Raw genomic sequence first — 17288 nt, 5'->3', positions numbered from 1 at the left:
CTCACTGGGTTTACCTTATGTGTGCTGGTTCAGCACATTCTTCCCGGTTATAAAAAAACATAAAACTTTCTGGGCAATGCCGTTTTCTCTGGCCCTGGACAGATACTAGAAACTTGCTTTACTTATGTGGGATGGATGCAGAGATCTTTTGCTCAAAGGGACTTTCATGCTGTGAGGTCTTTCACGCTGAGAGGACAAAGTCTCTGGATTCCCTTGAGCAAAACGCTGGCCCAAATCATGCCTCCCTGTTTCTAGTTACACCAGATTTTTCTATTCTGGATCGGGTATCAAGCCCAATATCATGCTGGAAAAGGCATACACTTAAGATCAGAGTGTTGGTGTTTAACAGGATTGGTTACGTCTGTATGTATTTTCAAAAGTAGTTGGATTGTACTGGAAAAGGGACTTTTTAAAACATGGTAATGTCAGGGGCTTGCAAAAGATATCTTGCCCTTTTGATAAGGAAGAAGGAGTTCAGAATATGAACTGGTTTCAAGTTCTTGAAGTGCACTTCAAGGTTTGGCGCTTTTTTTTTTTTTTTTTGACAGGATGGACAGGAAAAAATTAGGGGGGTTGCATTTTAAATACTTGTTTGAACGTGGGAACTAATGAGCTGAAAACCCACCAGACAGAATTCCTTTCCTTAGGCAAATGATCCCAACGTGCTAGGAAGTGTACAAATACAGAAACAGGTAATCACAGTGAGCTAACTCTTCCCTGAGCAGAGCCAGGTACTTGGGTACTGCCTAAATAACAAATATAGTAATACAGCAGCGGCTTAATTCCTATGGCCTTAATCACCATTCCATGATGATTGTGCTGGGACTAAACAAGTCTACTCTAAGGTGCTTAATCATTTTCCTGAGATGCACAGCACCAGTGGGGTTCCAGTATTGCACAAAAAGTGCCTGATAGCACAAATCGTCTCCACATTAACAACAAGTTGTCTCCAGAAACCCTAGTTCGGAAAGTCTCTTGCTGTATCTTCTCTGATTGAACACGAGTGCCCTCCTGGATGATCTGCTTTCAGTTCCTGGTGGAGGGCTGAGCTCCCTGCTCTTCAGTGTGAGCAGCACATTACTGACCGCCCAGCTCCCGGCCCTGCTATTTTCCTCCTCAATTCTGATCCTGGTTTTACACACAAAACAGACGGCTTCAGTCAGTGAATTGCAGGATCGTGTCCCTTAGATTAATTCCCCGGTTCCTTTTGGAAGAAGGCATTTGCAGAAATCCTGGTAACTTGCTGCCATTTGTGAAGTGCAGGTGCTGGGCTCACACACGCAGGCTGCGTCAAGTCTTCTGCCCTCCCAACCTTCCTGAACGTGCCTTTTGCTTTCCACCCTCTACTACGGCCCCGTTTCTCAACCACCAGAGAAACCTTAGGGAGAAGTACTTATCAGCAAGGCTGTCCTACATGGGAAGAGTACTGGGGGCTCCAACAGCTGCTCGGGGTTTGAGTCCCCTTGGCAGATGTTTGCTATTCCAGCCACTTCATTAATTTTGGAAACAAAACCCCTGATTATTCCCGACCAAAGCACGCCCTTTTTGATTGACAGCCAGTGTGTGTTTCATAAGACATAACCCACTGTATTGCTCTGGCCACTTTTTTTTTGTCTTAAATTAATAAAAGAAAGAAAGTTTCTAGAGACACGCCAGGGTATGCTAATCCCACCCGCCAGTTCATCTCCCTGGGCTCTGGTAAGGGCACTGGTGCTCCGAGAGCACGGGCAGAGGTGCCAGCCCCACATCTCTGGATATCCAGCCCTTCGGATGTGAGAAAGAAACGTTTAAAGACAAGCAGAGACTCGTCCTGCGGTCAGTTGCGTGTGGGTTAGGCGAGCTGGCAGTTTTCTTCCTCTCTTGATTTCTGGGCTGGATCTAGTCAGGCTCATGGAAGACTCTTTGATTTCCAGTGCTTGTATTGTGCTCTTGATTTAGGAAACACTCCTCTGCTGCATCTCGTCAGGTTTTGCGAAGCCAGTAAATGCAAAATTAACTTGGAGTGGGGGTAGGAGGGCTGCAGCTACTGCCCAGACACCAAGAAAACACGGGGGAGGAAAATGCCGTACGCTGCTACTTCAGGATTTAAAACAGTAGCTTGCTCAGGACATTGCTTCTGAAATATTCTTTGCGAGAATTATCAGCAAGCACTAATTGCTTAAGTTAATGTTATTGGTAATTATTTTGTTTCCTAAAAAAAAAAAAAAAGTCTGAAAAAGAGGCAAAGATAATGTGCTCCTAAAATGTTTTATGTCTGAACTCAGAAGTGAATATCCATAAAGTCACATTCATAATGAAGTCAGCAAATCTCCTTAAATAACTGCAGTTTGTTTAGGAATTAAAGCAATGGTTTAAGTAATTCAAAAAGAGTTGTATCATCGGGGAAAAAAGTCCTTGAACTCCTTAGTTGTTTTTGTTATTCTAGTTAAATTCCTGCTTGTAAGATTGCTTTAGTTTCTCCAAACAAGAAGAAATAAAACCATTCCCAACCAATTTATTTTAAATGAGAATGCCCTTCCAAGGGTTTAATGAGCAAAACGCTTTGTTTTATCTTTGTTTTAATGTAATCTGCTGTGCTGTGTTTTTTAAAACCGTGTAACGAGTTTTTAAGAAAAAAGTTCAAAGGATATATCAGAAGTATTATGTTTCCTTGCATCTGCCTTCCAGTTTTGACAGTGCATGGACAACACGAGGATCTTTTTTTGATTTTAGGGCTCTCCAAATCAGCAAATATATCTCTGAGGTTAAAGCCAAGTGATACTTGTAATTGAAAAAGAAAGTGCTTTTCCAAAAAAGATTAAAGATAGTTTAGAGATTCTTGGAGGGCTTTAAAAAATATAGATCAACATGATAAAAGCTGCTCAAGTAATTTGTGAGAGTTTGAGATGGTAGTTGCCTTCTGCAAAAACAGATTGAGTTTGCTTATAGTAAAGTAAGAGTTTGCTGCCATTTGGATCACCAAAGCATGAAAACTATAGGGTGGCTGATCGTGTTTTGCAGATTATACTTAAATCCTTGTACGAAGCCTGCAAATGATTTTTTTTTTGGGGGGGCGGCACATCTCCGTAACGAGCCTCTCTTTACCCGTTTGAAGTTTGCAGCCACAAGTAGTTGTGAGCAGGCTGCGGTTTCTGGAAAACCATGCAGCAACCGGTTAATCAAGAGGACTTCTCCTGAAACGCCTTCCCGTGGAGTGGATAAGGGCTGCGGGTGATTCCCGTGCTAAACCACAGTGACTCCAAACGGGGCGCGGTGCAATTTCTCAGCAAGCTAAAATCCCCATCTGGGAGCCATCCTCCCCGTGCATCGGGGAACCGCCACAGAGAGGCCACGGAGTGGAGAAATAAAGCTCAGGGCTCAGCCAGCCAGGAAAACCAGCTTCGGCAGAGCGGGGGAACCTCGGCACCCCATGCGCTGCCAGTGGGCTCTGTGCGCAAAGAAGGGGCTCAAAGCTCATCTTTGCAAAAACCCAGCTGAGATAAGCCGCGATGTGCCAGTAAATCATCTCAGCCTGGGGACTGAGTAATGCTGCTCCGGTGAAGGCAGCGTTTGCTTCAGCAAGGCACCTATAAATAGTATTATTTTTTCCCTGCTGCTCTCCAGCACTTCGTGACTGGGGAATAGGTTTTATGCCGATGGGAGAAAGCTGTAGGGGTTTGGGAAGCAGCGCTCTCCCACCAGTGGTCTGCGTTTGCAGGATGTGCAGCCGTCTGCATTCACAGGATGTGCACTTTTAATTTTTTAAAGTGATTACAGGGTAGAGGGGGGGAAGAGAGAAGAAAGGAAAGAAAAAAAAAAAAAAGCCAGCCCCAATCTGGAACCTTTCCAGGTTTTGCACCAAAAAAAAAAAAAAAAAAAAAAAAAAGACAGACACACACCCCAGTATCTTAAAATAGCGAGCAGGGAGGGGAGAGGAGCGGGATCCTCCCCGCCCGGCGCAGGGTAACAATGGTGCTCGGCGGGGAGCAGCGGGGCCCTGATTGACAGCCGGGGCGTCCCCAAAAGGACGCGCAGAGATGCTTATCGCCGGGTTTATATAGCGGGGAGCCGGCGCCGCCGCCAGCGCGGCGGGAGCGCGGCGGGAGCGCAGCGCCAGCGCAGCACCAGCGCAGCGCAGCGGCCAGCGGGGCGGCCGCGGGCAGGCTCGGAGGCGCCGGCCGCCCATGCGCAACCGTCCGCGGGCGGCGCAGCCCCGCGCAGCCCCGCGCAGCCCCGGGGCCGGCGGGCGGCCCCGCCATGCACTGCCAACCGCAGCCGCGGCTCGCCGCGCCCGGCCGGGCCAAGGCAGGCAGGCGGCGCTACAAGACCTTCATGATCGACGAGATCCTCTCCAAGGAGACCTGCGATTACTTCGAGAAACTTTCCCTCTACTCCGCCTGCCCGGCCCTCCTGGTCCGGCCCAAGCCGCTGCACTCCTGCGCCGGTAAGCCTGCTCGCCGCGCCCGGCCCGGGGGCTGCGGGGGGGGCCGGGGTCCCCTTCGCAGTGTCCCCCGGGGCTCCTCCGAAGTCCCCAAGTCCCCGCCGCTACCCCCCGTTTCACACCCCCAGCCCGCCCGAAGGCATCGCGTTGGCTCCCCAGGGAAGGGGGATGCTGTTTGGTCCAGCTGCGGGGCACATCTGGGGGGGCGGCGGTGGGGTTCAGCCGGGATCCCCCTCGGGAAGGATCCCCGGGAGCAGGGATCCCTCGGAGAGCAGCCTGGAGCTGCTGCCGTCCGACCCCGGGGGTTGGATTTATCACTGCCAGCTGTGGGAGTACAAAGAAATTAACAGAAAAATGGAGGAAAGGAGAGAAAAAAAATGCTCGATACACAGTTTTCCTACTTTACATTCGCCTTTCCTTTGGAAGAAGTTAGGCTGTTTTCTAACAGCAAAGATCTGAAAAATATATTTGTCTGATGATTTTGCAGGCACAGACAGCACAAATAAACCTGTGCAGCTAGCTCTGCCCCGTACGGCTACCACTACTTTTAATCCAACGTGAGCAATTTGGTCTTGACGATGGGAATTATTAAATTTCACAAACAGATTGGGCTAATGTGAGCTTTTAAAATCCCATGTTAAAAGGAAAAATATCATTCATACGATGCATTCCAGATTTTAAAAAAAGGGGGGGAAAAATCCCTCTTTCTGGTGAAGCAGGCTTTTTTCCAGATTTCTATTCTTCCCGTACGGCCACATTTCCAATGGTGACACCTCATGCCTTAAGAGAACCAGATGATGAAAGCAAAACTTAAAAATAAATTCTTCATAAAATCATAGTGGTTGAAAAATATTTGCAAAGGGCTAATTCCCAGTGAAATTTTATAAATTCCAAGGTCATAAAATTTATTTTTCCTTTCTTTTTCCTGGGAAAGTTCATTTCATGTTTGTTTTCAGTGGTGTTTAAAAATTGAAGGCCTGTGCTTTGGCTTGGGTTTGTTGGTTTGGTTTTGTATTGCTTGGCTGAATAGAAACGAGAAGGAACTTTTCAGGTCTTTGTAGAGCAGTGCTAGTAGCAAACTTGCTGTTCGGGTAGGCTAAGAGCCCAACAAGTAGAGTACACCCTTGGTCCAAGCGTAAGTCTTCCCCCAACCTCAATATTTATTTTGTAAAAAGTAATTTTTAGCCATCCAGAAGTGATGAGGAGGCCAGATCAGAATTAAGACTCGTGATGATCAGCTTTTGGGAAGAAGTTACTTGCATAGCGTGATCCTCATTCAACGTGTATTTCTACTGATCGATTAGTGCGTGGCATTCCTCGCCTTCTCTAAATAATTGCTGACGTTTTTATACCAGAAGATCTGGTTGTTAATCAAGATATTGCTGACAGGGGTATTTTTTAGAGCTGATCCTTTACTACCGCACAGACGGTGCAGTTCAGCGCTTGGCCGAAATAGGCATGAGCATCCCAAATGGGTTCGATGCGTGGCAGCTCGCAGTTAGCGTAGAGGGTCTGATTCTGCCCGCATCTGAGTCTGTGGTGTGACTCCAGAGTCGTCAGGCTGCCAGGGAGAGGAAGGAAATCCCTATCTCTGTACAGAAAGAGGAAGCATTTGGAAAAAAAAAAAAGTCCCTTTAGCACCCAAAAGGAATATTAACCTGAATATTTACCAGCAGCCAGAAGCACGTATGACTAACTCAGCATCGAAACCCCACGGTTTGAATGTCACCTTCAGGCTAAGGGGTCCTTGATGTCTTTGATGGGTGGGGTGCTCCCCGGCAGCTCTTCTGACTCTCATCACCCCCATGGGAAAAAAGAGAAAAATTATTTTAGTACATAGTTCTGCGTCAAGTATAGCAAACACTGTCTTTGCAAGACTAATATATATTCATTAAATAATCATTAATAATCCTGGAATGATTCAGCAGTGGATTCTGAGTGATGCTAGCAAGGCTCTTGTGGTTACTGTTCAATTAAAGCCTTATTTCTCTTTGTGCCTGGGATCTCTAATGAATTTGCCCTCAAGGTTGTGTTTCTAGCCCAAGCTCTGGCCTGTCCCTGTGTCAGGGTGGATTGTGAAGATCTGCTCCTGGTGGTATAAGCTTGATGGAGTTTCTGTGCTTGAGACCTGAGGTACAGAGAGAGATTCACTTGCGGGATTAAAACCGTAGAAGAAACTGCTAAAAAAGACCACACTTCCAAATTGTAAGCCTTCTTATAAAACTTAAGGTTTATAGGTATAATTAAAGTCCTATATGTATTAGGTAATGGGAATTTTTTTTTGATTACAAAAGAGAGGAAATTCTGTCATTGCCTAAGAAATGGACACCACCACAAAAAAAAAAAGTGAAATAATTTGAAAAATATCCAATACAGATCTGTTTAAAAAAAATGAATCGAAACAAAATGACAGAAAACCAACCAACCAACCTAAAAACCGCTTAGGGACTAAAGACTGCAGAAACACAGCGCGGTGGCATTTAACTCCCAGCTTGTGTTTCCTTAGTCTCTTGAGTTCATCAGGAAGGGAGGGAGCACTTAGTCTGTCTCTTTGCGGTTTAAAAAAAATTAGTCTTAACCTAAATCACAGAAATTTACCTTGCCAGGATAGTTGTAGCTGGGACATGGGAGTGTTTGAAAGAGTAATGAGTAATTAGTTGCTTCAGCTGACATTCTCTTCAGCAGCACGGCTGTTTCTCGAGTCAGGAGTCAAATTTTGTAGGCATTTTCATGGGCTAAAGAGTTAATTTAGGTTCTTTCATCTTGGGTGAAGTCAGAGGAGTCTGATACGCCTTTGTAATTTATTTGGAGCTGAAAGATGTAAGATGTTGTAGTCGCGCAGCGGGTGTATTTAACAACATCCTTTGTTAAGTGATCTGAAAAACATCGGTAACCAAATGGAAAATATTTTTTTCTTTGCCTATGATCAAATGCTAAATATTTAAGCATGTGCAGCTGAACTGGGACAAAACAAATTTCTCAAGTAGAGGAGGGTGAGGGGTGGAAGGAGCTTTTTGGACTTTTCCTGTCCCTCGTGAGGTCCAGTGCTGACATTTTAGTGGTACGGAGCATTCGGGAGGTCTAGCGCAAAGCTCACCGGTCTCACTGGGGAGACTCCTGTTGCGAAGAGCTTGGAACAAGCCCCAGCCAAAATTTTTCTTTGGAAAGAAAACTCCCTGTAAAAAGGATCCATTGTTAGCTTAAAATTTGGTGTATGAACATGTATTGTGGCAATTACTGAGCCAAATAAACAGGGCTGAAATCATACTGAATGTGTAACAAAACACCAGCCCAGGTTCAGAGCCACTGTGATTAAAAAAAATTAAATAGTAAAATAGAAATATCTTCAGATGGTGGTTAATACATCATTGATTTATGACTTTTTGGACTGTAATGACTTCATCAAAACATTATTTATTTTGTTTTGTGATAGTTATGACATAATACAAAAGGCCAATAAAAATATATCTAATTAATTTGTCTAAGTAATGATTACAGTGTTAATGTGTACTGTGCTTGGTTTGTTAAAGTGACTTCTGAAGGTTGCTTTCTGAGTCGCGTCCTATAGGAATCGCTTTTCAGATCGGCTTTATGTAATTTTTCAGTTTTACATTTAAAAATATTTGTAGGCGAGTCTATACCAATTCTGGTTTGTTTCCTGGATTTTTTTAAAATCTTGGTTTAGCAATACCTTCAAAATCCAATCGCTGTATTTGTCGTTCCGGGCATGATAAGGAATCAAAGGATGTTGTCAGTGTACAGTGTTGTGAGGTCAGACTGAAAATGCTTCATATTTACCAAAGTAACTGAAATCGCTTGAAAAATAAAAGCCAGGGTGGTCGTGGCCGGGGGTGGGGGGAGGCTGTGTGCCATCCCTTGCGATAGTGGAATCCGTGACATTGCATATTAATAATCAACAGTATTGGTCTTGCATCTTCTAAACTATCTGCATGAATTGAGATGGCTGGATTAAAAAGAATTGCATTGTCTCTTTGGAGAGAGAGCTTTTAAGAGTCTTTGGTTTATTTTAGCGAAGTTGCTAGTACTTAATATTTATTGTCTGTGCTGTGTCCTATTCCAGGGCTTGTAAAAAAACCCAACAAACAAATAATAAAAAAAAAAAACCTCCTCAAATTTGGAAGTATCTTAGTGATTTAAATCCCAGTGAACATCAGTGCAATTTATTTCCATTTTACATCAAGGTTTTTTCCTAGTGCATATCTCAGGTAGGACTGCGCTGCTTTCTCTTATATATATATTTCTCTATAACTAGAAGGACACTTTGCAGGAACGTAGTTTTACAGGCACAAAGATGCCTTATTGCTGTGGCCTTACTTGTTTTCTACTTGGATACAAAAATATTGACACCTCTGTAAGGGGAGTTGTGCTAAAGGCAATTGTGCTGCTCTATGTATATTTAAAAGTGCCACAACTTTTGGAAGTGGGCATAACCTTCATTTCCTCAGCTCGGTTATATCTTCTTGAAAGTTTACTGCTTGCTAGTTTGTGGAACAAATTGCCTTTGAAGAACACTAATAATTATGATTTGTTTCCTTGAAATTCTTATTGGGGGTTTTGGTTTGGCGGTTGGTGGGTTTTTTTGATTGTTTTAGTGATTTTTTGAGGATGAGACTTTGTTCAGTATTTGTGCGGTTGGGGTTTTAACGTAGGCGGGTATCTAGTATAGAATTGTTCAAAATGTGAATTCTTTTTTTCCAGTTCTCTTGTCTGTCTTCTGTTGGTTTATCTTAGGATGAAACTGAGAACTGCTTATCCACAAGTTGTTGGGTTTTTTTTTTTTTGAGCTGTCATTTTCCTGGTGTATTTGGTATTTTCTGGACTGAACTAGGCGATAACCTGCAGTCGCTGGTCCCTGTGGGGAATCCTTGCTTGTGCGATAAAGCGTGAGCTGTGGTATTTCTGGTCCTCACCTCAGTCAGTCTTGTCAGCCTGTTGTAGGAAGCCATGGTGGGAAAGTAGATTTATTGCATCTTAAAAGAGCTCATGTTTTATGCGTGACCTCACAACGCGATTCCTTTTGATTCCCTTCGAAAAGGCCTTGATGTAGGCAAGGTTTGGATTTGCTCTGGGATGTTACTTAAAAGTGGGCTGGAAGCTGTTTCTTTTGCTCAGATGCTTGCTGAACCTTTTTCCTTTAAATTGAAGGGATCCTGTTACAGAGATCCTGGGGGAAAGCGGGGCACTGTGGGAAAAGAAAGCGGAATCCATGTCGCGTCCATCCCAGCGCGGGGAAAAATGAGATGCCATCCATTCAAAGCACATTATCTGAAACGTAACAGCTGGATTAATCCCATTAAATAAAGCTAATACAAAGTTGGGGGTGTACCTTCTAGCAGGCTAACTGGAACCTGAGGGCACCCAGCCTCCCGTCACCCCTGGATGAATTGCAGATGTGAGGGTTTCTGCGGCATCCCCATCCTTATTACAAGGTGCTGGGAAGAGTTTTGGTGTTGTGGTGTATGAAGTGGGTGCTCCGGAGTCCTAGATGTCTTAAACGGGTGCCTGCAATGGCAGGAGCTGGGACTCGATGACTCACAAGGTCTGTTGAAGACCTGTGTCCCAAAATGTATCTGTTGAGGGAAGCGGGCCAAAATTAATATGCTTGTTTATACGGCAGCAGGGAGCGATAGGTGCCAACTTAAATTGCCAGGCTGAAAGTGTCTCTGTGTGGAAATCTACATTGCTGCAATGCTGTTGGGGATTTTTTTTTTTTTCTGATTGTTTGTGCAAACATATGAAGAAAAAAAGAACTTTTGAAAACCGCCTACGTTTATTGAGTTTAGCTTACAAAGATAAGTATAATTGCGTAGTTTTAATAGCAAAAAGTAATGTCAAAATGACAAAGGAAATCTATTAATCCTGAAAAATACAAAGTGTTGCTTCTGTAGATGTTTCTGCTCCAGTATTAGGAAAGCTGTTGAGTATTCCTAATAAATTTGAGATAATTCAGAGATTATGTTACTGCATACAGATCCTAAAAGATGCAGTCACATTTACGCTGTTGTCTCGAAGTGCTCGTCTGAAGACCTAGAAAAGTCAGAATTTGCTGGCGGGACTCTCTCCCCGCTCCTATAGTGTGATTTATTCAGCTGCAACCTTAGGAAGGTCTGAGTTTTCTCGAAACGCTTAGCCAAATAACTCCCTGTCCATTTTAGCCCTACAAGAAAACGACTTTCTGGAGCAATCACGCTGAAGATCAGTTTATCAGCTGAGGTTAACTGAGCAAACGCTGTAGCTTTGAATGTGGATTCATCTGTAACTGCTGAATTCAGGGCACAAAATTTCATTTTAAAGAGCTTGGTGTTTTTCAGGATGTCCACCTTAGTTTTTACATGTTTTGATGTCTTTAGCAGCAAACAGTTCAGAAATGCCAAAAAGTGGCATATGGGGGATAATAATGGGCTGGGTAATAATAGCTATATACTCGGAGAAGTGTCTGTAAATTTTCTCAATCAGATTATATCCAGTATCAAAGGTGGTATTTCAGAAGCAAAGGCAGATCAGAATCTGGCCTCGGTTAGGATGATCAGGGAGATCTGGTTCTAAAGAAGTTTCAATGCTAGACACTAAAAAATTTGGAATCAAGACTGAATTTTGCGGTCTATATCTCAGTACAGTTAGTAGTGAGTAAAAGAAATTAATGAAAGGCAAAACTACGTGGAGCAAAACAGAAAATCACACCCCAGCAATTGCCATAGAACATACTGTGGAAAGTAATCGGCGTTGTGGTTGTGGTTAAGCACGAATAAGCACTGTGGAGGAATGCTATAATAGGAGGTATTAATGAATGTGGGATTCCACTTGGAAAATTGACACCTACACCTTATTTTCTAAAGCCTCACGGCTTGCACTGAAGCACAGTTTAAATCCCTCCGTGCTGACGTAGGTTTAAACGCTGTAGGTTTGTAAAATTGTCCTCAACGTGGACACTGCTGGTGGAGCCCAACTGCGCGATGCAGACCTGGTGCCGCAGCTCTCAAGTTGTTGCAATGGTTATTTTTATGACTTCTATTCAACTTGCTGCCGTGAAATGCAGGAAAAGACAGATTTGTCTGGTAGAATAAAAGTCCTCCAGCATTGCTGCTTTCAGTACCAGCTGGGGAAGTTGGGGAAAAAAAGAAGTAAGGCCATTTTGAGCCAGCATGTTGTGTGAAACTCCTGCTCGGCTCACCGGGCTATGGGGAACAGAGCAGTAGCTATGGACACTTTTTGTTTTTATTCTGTTTACCCGTGTTGAGCATTATATTTGTTTTCCAGTGAAGCAGCATGCTGGACATTTAGCTGTACCATAACCTTGGCGGTGCGTTGATGGGAGTGTTGATCCACCTTCAGAAAGGGGTCAGTGCCGGTAGGAGTGTTGGAAGCAGGTTTGGATGATTGAACGAAATCTCCAGCTTTCTGACTTGCAGTTGCTTCCATGCTCTCAGTGCAAGCCTGTGAGGAAGCAGATTTGCACGCAACTGCACGTGAGAGATGGCAGAGCTGGTCATCTGGAACTGATCTTCACATCAGGAACCGATCTCTGTAGATGCCTTGCTCCATACACTCACTAGAGTTGTTTCTTAATTAACCGGTGGCATTTACTGGGTTACATTTACTCCACTCTGGCTCACTGTTGCTCAGTTGGTCTTAATTGCTTGAGTCTGACGATCAATTCCTTACGCTTATTCCCTTGATACCTTGTCCAGTTAGAGAGGACTGTGCAGCCCTGCTTGGAGGAACTGGAAACTTGGGCTCTGCGTTTGCAGACGGTGTACAGAATTTCATCACATCAAAGTGAAAATGCTCGGAACCGTCAGAAAAATGGATGTTTTGGTTTGTTGGTAGATAGAAGAAATAACAATCACCTGTCCTTTTCAGTTCAGAGTGAAGTAAAATATTTTGGATTTATCTTGGCAAGTTAAAAGTTTAGAAAAGTGCGTGTGCGAGGAAAATCAGATCAGAGAAAATACTTGACCTGGAATAAAATATTGAAAACATATCCTCTGAAGGCTGAAACAAAACTTTCTAACACTTTCCCTTTTATGAGGCATTTGGCAGAGCAACGAAGTTACTTTCTGTATCGCAAAATATTCTCTTTTTTTCTTTTTCTTTTTTGATGAAAGGAAGTTACAACCAAACGTTTTCAGTCAGTTCTGTTGCTGCAGCTGGAGTGCAGAAGCCAGAACACGTTAACACGAGCTTCACATGCTAGCAAATACTGGTTCCTTGGAAAACTTAGGACCCGGTTTGTGATCTCAGCTGTATTTGTGTAAGTCAGGACAAAGTCTGTAACAGAACAAGATAATGGGAGCTGAGGAGTAGATGCCCTGTGGAGAGCAGAGCACAGCATTGCGTCACTCGGACGAGACAGACCAAGTTATGCCTCCTGCTGATGGGCACGACGCGTCCGCTCACGCTGACTTACAGAGGAAGGCATCCCCTCTTTGCATTGCTTGCATTTCTTGCCATGGTGTGTCTGATCGCTCCCACCATGGATTGCATGGGTGAGACGAATGTGAGAGGTTTCAGAGCAGCTTAGCAGCAATAAATCGTGAGGTCATACTAATATATTACCGTCCAGGGAAACATTGGGGATGGATTTCTCCCTCCCAAGTTACCTATTATTCCTTGTGTTCCTAGCTCTCTGGGACAATCTAGCTGAGAGGCTTCTAGCCCTTGTTGAGTGATGCGAAATTCCCAAAGCTACCCTTCAATGCCATTGTTAAAAATATAGAGAGATTTGGTGTTAGGACCTGGCTAACACAGTAAATATTTAATATTTACCCATTTTCCTTTCATACGACTTAAAGTTTTGACTAATTCTTGGCATCTTCTCCCTCGTTTCTCTTGGCCAGAACGCAGCTCAGAACACACCAAGTGAACAGTTGGAGATATTGTGGTCAGGTGTGCAGGTGCTCAGTGCTGAGAGCAGTTTAAGTAACTGAAGGGAAGGATGAAGAACAGCCTTTCCCCAAAAAATCCTCCATCTTCCCATATGTGGACCCCTGCACTGGTGCTCAATCTCTCCCAACTGCATTTAGCACGTCCTGGTGTTGCAAATGAAGTTATATCCTTGCTGCTTCTCGTGTGTCCTCTGAACGTATCCTGGTACCCAGAGGGGGCTGGGTGATGCTGGCAGAACATGTGCCATGAGGATGCGAAAGGTGTGACTCTGCTCTTGGCTACCTGATGAGACTTAATGAGGGTGTTAGTGTTCTTGGGGTCAGTATCCATTAGTGGTCTGTGTAAATCTCTCTGAAGTGTGCTCTCTCTGAAGTGTGCTGCATGGCAAGGCAGTCCAGCATCTCTTCCTTATAAAGAAAATAAAACCCGCACACCACCCCCACCCCCCCCCCAATTAATTCCTTTTTTGACTGGTCTGTACATACCTCTTCATAGTTGGCATTTTTGTAGATCAAATATATATTATTATTTCAGTAAGAAGAAAATAATTTCAGTAAAAATAACAAGGCATTTTCTAGAAGAATATTCTGGCATACATGGTGAGTGGGAAAATATAGTCTTTTTCCCTGTACAGGATTTTTATAAAACTATGGTTTTGGCAGTACTTATTTCCAGAATATTTGAGCTCTATCTAAAACACAAAACCTGAAAGAACGCTACCCTTAACAGCTCCCGGACAAAATCTCTGCTTTGTTTTTTCATTTTTCAATTTAAAAATCACAGTTTGGTGGTTGTTGGTTGTGTTTTTTTTTTTTTAAGGAAGGAGAAAAACAGTTTTCAAGAACTTCCTATATAACAAAAATAAAATTCCCTTTGAAAATGTGATGACAGAAAATTTGCAAATACATATGCTCTTTTTTTCTGTGAGATTCAGAGCAACAACCTTACAGTGACCTTAAAATGTGTTTGGATGTCTGAATTCAGGTCTTATCTTGTAAATTCTTTAACATGTCAGTGGGTTTTATTCATGTAGTTAGTTGGCTGACTTCAACAGGACTACTCATGCAAAGGATTTCAACTGGAAACTCTCGCATTTGCCCTGTAACTCTGATAATCTTGCTACTCATTTTGTGGATTTCCTTCAAAATAAGGGAGTTTTCAATGTAGTCATCAAGTCATCTTTAAACGCTTGGCTCACCATTTGACTTTGGGTATTTCTCCTAATGATTATCTTGCAAGTTACGGGATAGTTAATGGCTACTTTTCCTGCTGAAGCAAATTCTTTTTTAACTGGGATTTCACTTTACAGTAGTTGGATTTCATCGATGGTTTAATAGACATCTTCAGATCTAATGTTGAAGCAAGAACAAGTCCCTGTAGCTTCCAGTGGGGGGGGGACCTATTGCCACACCTGGTGTACAACTGCCTACATTTACACATTAAAAACCAAAACGCTGTTGTGTAAGCACAGAAGCGTTGAAACCTTAATAGGAGCATCTCCTTTTCTTTTACAAGACACAGAACCGTGTGTGATGTGTTTGTGGTTACTTAAATAGGGTATTATATGACAGACTAACCATTCATCTGAAGCAAAATTAGCAGCAGTGGTACTTTCTTATGGGAAATATCTGCTTGCACATCGTCCGTGTCACGTACGTGTAATTGCATCACCTTATACGTCTTTAGGAAGACGTGGTGCTGCGGCTTGTGTTTACTCACGCGGCTCAAAGAAAAATATGAAAAGTCCCCCTGAAATAGAAACAAGTAACGTAATCGTTGATACAATATAATGGTAAGAAGTCTGAAGCAAATGGGGGTTTTTTGGCCACACAACATTTGCGTGAGTTTGTGAATGCATTTTGCTTCACCCTTCTGTCTGTTTTGTTCGAAACCTCCTCTTGACAGCTTTGCTAACAGTTCATTTTGTTCCTGTGGTGACTAAATGGTGGAGGAGCTGATATTTGGAGGTTTCTGTATCAGCAGAGGACGGCACTAGGCAGTTTGGATATCTGCCATCTGCTCTTCGTTGTGCTCTTTTGCTTTTCTTACCCAGATTTGTTGTAGGTTGCTGAATAGCAGTTGAATTCTCTGCTGAGGGATAGGAAGCCACTCCAGAAGTTAGAAGGGTCGGTTTCACCTTGTTGGACTAAATTACAGAGCAATCATGAATGATGGGAAGGAGTCTGATGAAGTGGGTGAGGAACAATTGATGGATTATTTTAGTTAAAATTACTTAGAGCCCAATCCAACTCCCACTGAAGTCAATTAAATCGTAGTTGGATCAGGGCCAAAATGAGTCAAATCCAATTATGCCTTAACTGTAAACATATTAAAGCGCGTTATTATAAGGCAGTTTAGCACTTAAATGACATTTAAAACAAAAGCATTCATGAAATCCCAGACTGACCGTGTTCTGTTTGCACGGTTCTACTGAAACCCTTTTCCTTGCGGACAGGGACCTCCGAGGCTGGTGCCTGACCCCTTTAGCGCCTGTCTGTTGTGAAGAGATGTCCCAGCCATTGATACTGCAGATGTATTTCTATCTATCAGAGACTCCTGGCTAGAGATGGCCTGAGAAGGGGCAGCAAAGATGACTGAAAAGGGATTGTAGAAATCCTGGTGGTGTTTCATCTAATTGTCAGGATGTAGAGAGCTTGCTTGTGTAAGTATCAGCTCATAAACTTTTGCATGAGCTAATCTCAAAACTGTGAGCGTTATGGATATTCATCTTTTGTCTCAGCTGAACGAAGTACAGCATCCAAAATATTATTTAAAAAGAAAGAACCTACGTGATGAAAAGATGGATTTATAAATACGTTCAAGTTTAACAACATATGGTGGTGTTTTCAGAAAATCAGGGAGATGATCTTTTCAGTTGTGATTCATGAGCCTGCTTTAAGGCAATTTATGTATTCTTTTATAAATTCAGGATTGATCGTCTTTGTTCTGTCCTCAGAATTTCTTCTCACCATCCATTTTCCAGCAGGACAAAGGCATCTCCTGCTCTTTGGACCACTTCAAATTTGGCAGTCTAGGGTTTCCTGGCTAGCGTTTGCCTGACGGGGTACGCTGTCTCAGGAGGTTTTATTACTGCATCCTAAGTGCCATCCCTAAAGATCTGTCAAAATTTGGGGACGTGGCAAGCTGCGTATACAACAGGGAATAGCTATTGACCGGGGTCACTCCTGTCTCTCTGAGCAAACTAGATTTGTCCCCACAGACAGACAATCTCCCAGACTGATCCCAGACGATCAATGCCAAGCGCCAGGACCGCGGCAGGGTTTGAAATGGGTCTGATTTGCTTACTGTCTGCGTAAGCAGCTGCGTTTCAAACGAAAGATGGGGCCTGATCCTTGTTGTAACGAAGGACACGGCATCGTGGTGGCTCTGTGAAAGGTCTTTGTGGCGGATGGAGGTGTTGGATGTTTGCAGAGCAGTGAGAGGACAGAAAACGGGCCATGGGTGGAGATGAGAAAGATCAATTTGATGGCACACACAGCTAGCATGGGAGCGCTGGGGTGTCTTCAGAGCTGTTTAGCTGGCTAAATGGGCTTCATCTTTAGTCTGTCAAACTCAGTTTGGCAAATTATTTCCTATTCTTTTGTGTTGTCACAGTGTTCATGGTGATTTTTCCTTTTTTTGTGTCCTTCTCTGTTTTCCATGTTTCTATTAAAAGCAGGATCAATTAATAGCTTCCACTAACGCTTTCTAAAGAGCTTGCAACTATGAAATTTGAAATGTCTGTCTTTCAGAGAAGGGTAGAAGTGATACTTATCCAGCAGTGTTACCCAGGAAAAAGGGATACAACCATGATAAACATAGATATAGGGCTTGTATGGCATGTACTCAGAGGAAATGATACTGCCTGTTTTCTTCCCCGTCACTAAACAAAGATGCTGCCATGAAGGCAATAGAGGCAACTTGATAGCTATAGTTGATTCTCTGTGGCTTTAATATGTTT

The 17288-nt window shown here is 43.3% G+C and overlaps 1 protein-coding gene across 1 annotated transcript in view; it reads left to right on the top strand.

Annotated features, from left to right (window-relative positions):
• The first annotated feature begins 3969 nt into the window (after nucleotides 1-3969).
• BARX2 (BARX homeobox 2) overlaps nucleotides 3970-17288 on the top strand; it is a 35153-nt gene continuing 21834 nt past the window's right edge. The window contains exon 1 of the mRNA XM_037410086.1: nucleotides 3970-4423. Within this exon, the coding sequence (XP_037265983.1) occupies nucleotides 4237-4423 (187 nt within the window). The 5' untranslated portion in view covers nucleotides 3970-4236. The remainder of the gene's footprint in view (nucleotides 4424-17288) is intronic.

Source organism: Falco rusticolus, chromosome 16 (genome assembly GCF_015220075.1).
Source record: "Falco rusticolus isolate bFalRus1 chromosome 16, bFalRus1.pri, whole genome shotgun sequence".
NCBI lineage: Eukaryota > Metazoa > Chordata > Aves > Falconiformes > Falconidae > Falco > Falco rusticolus.
Note: the sequence above shows the minus strand (reverse complement) of the source record. Positions and strands in the feature narration are given on the sequence as shown.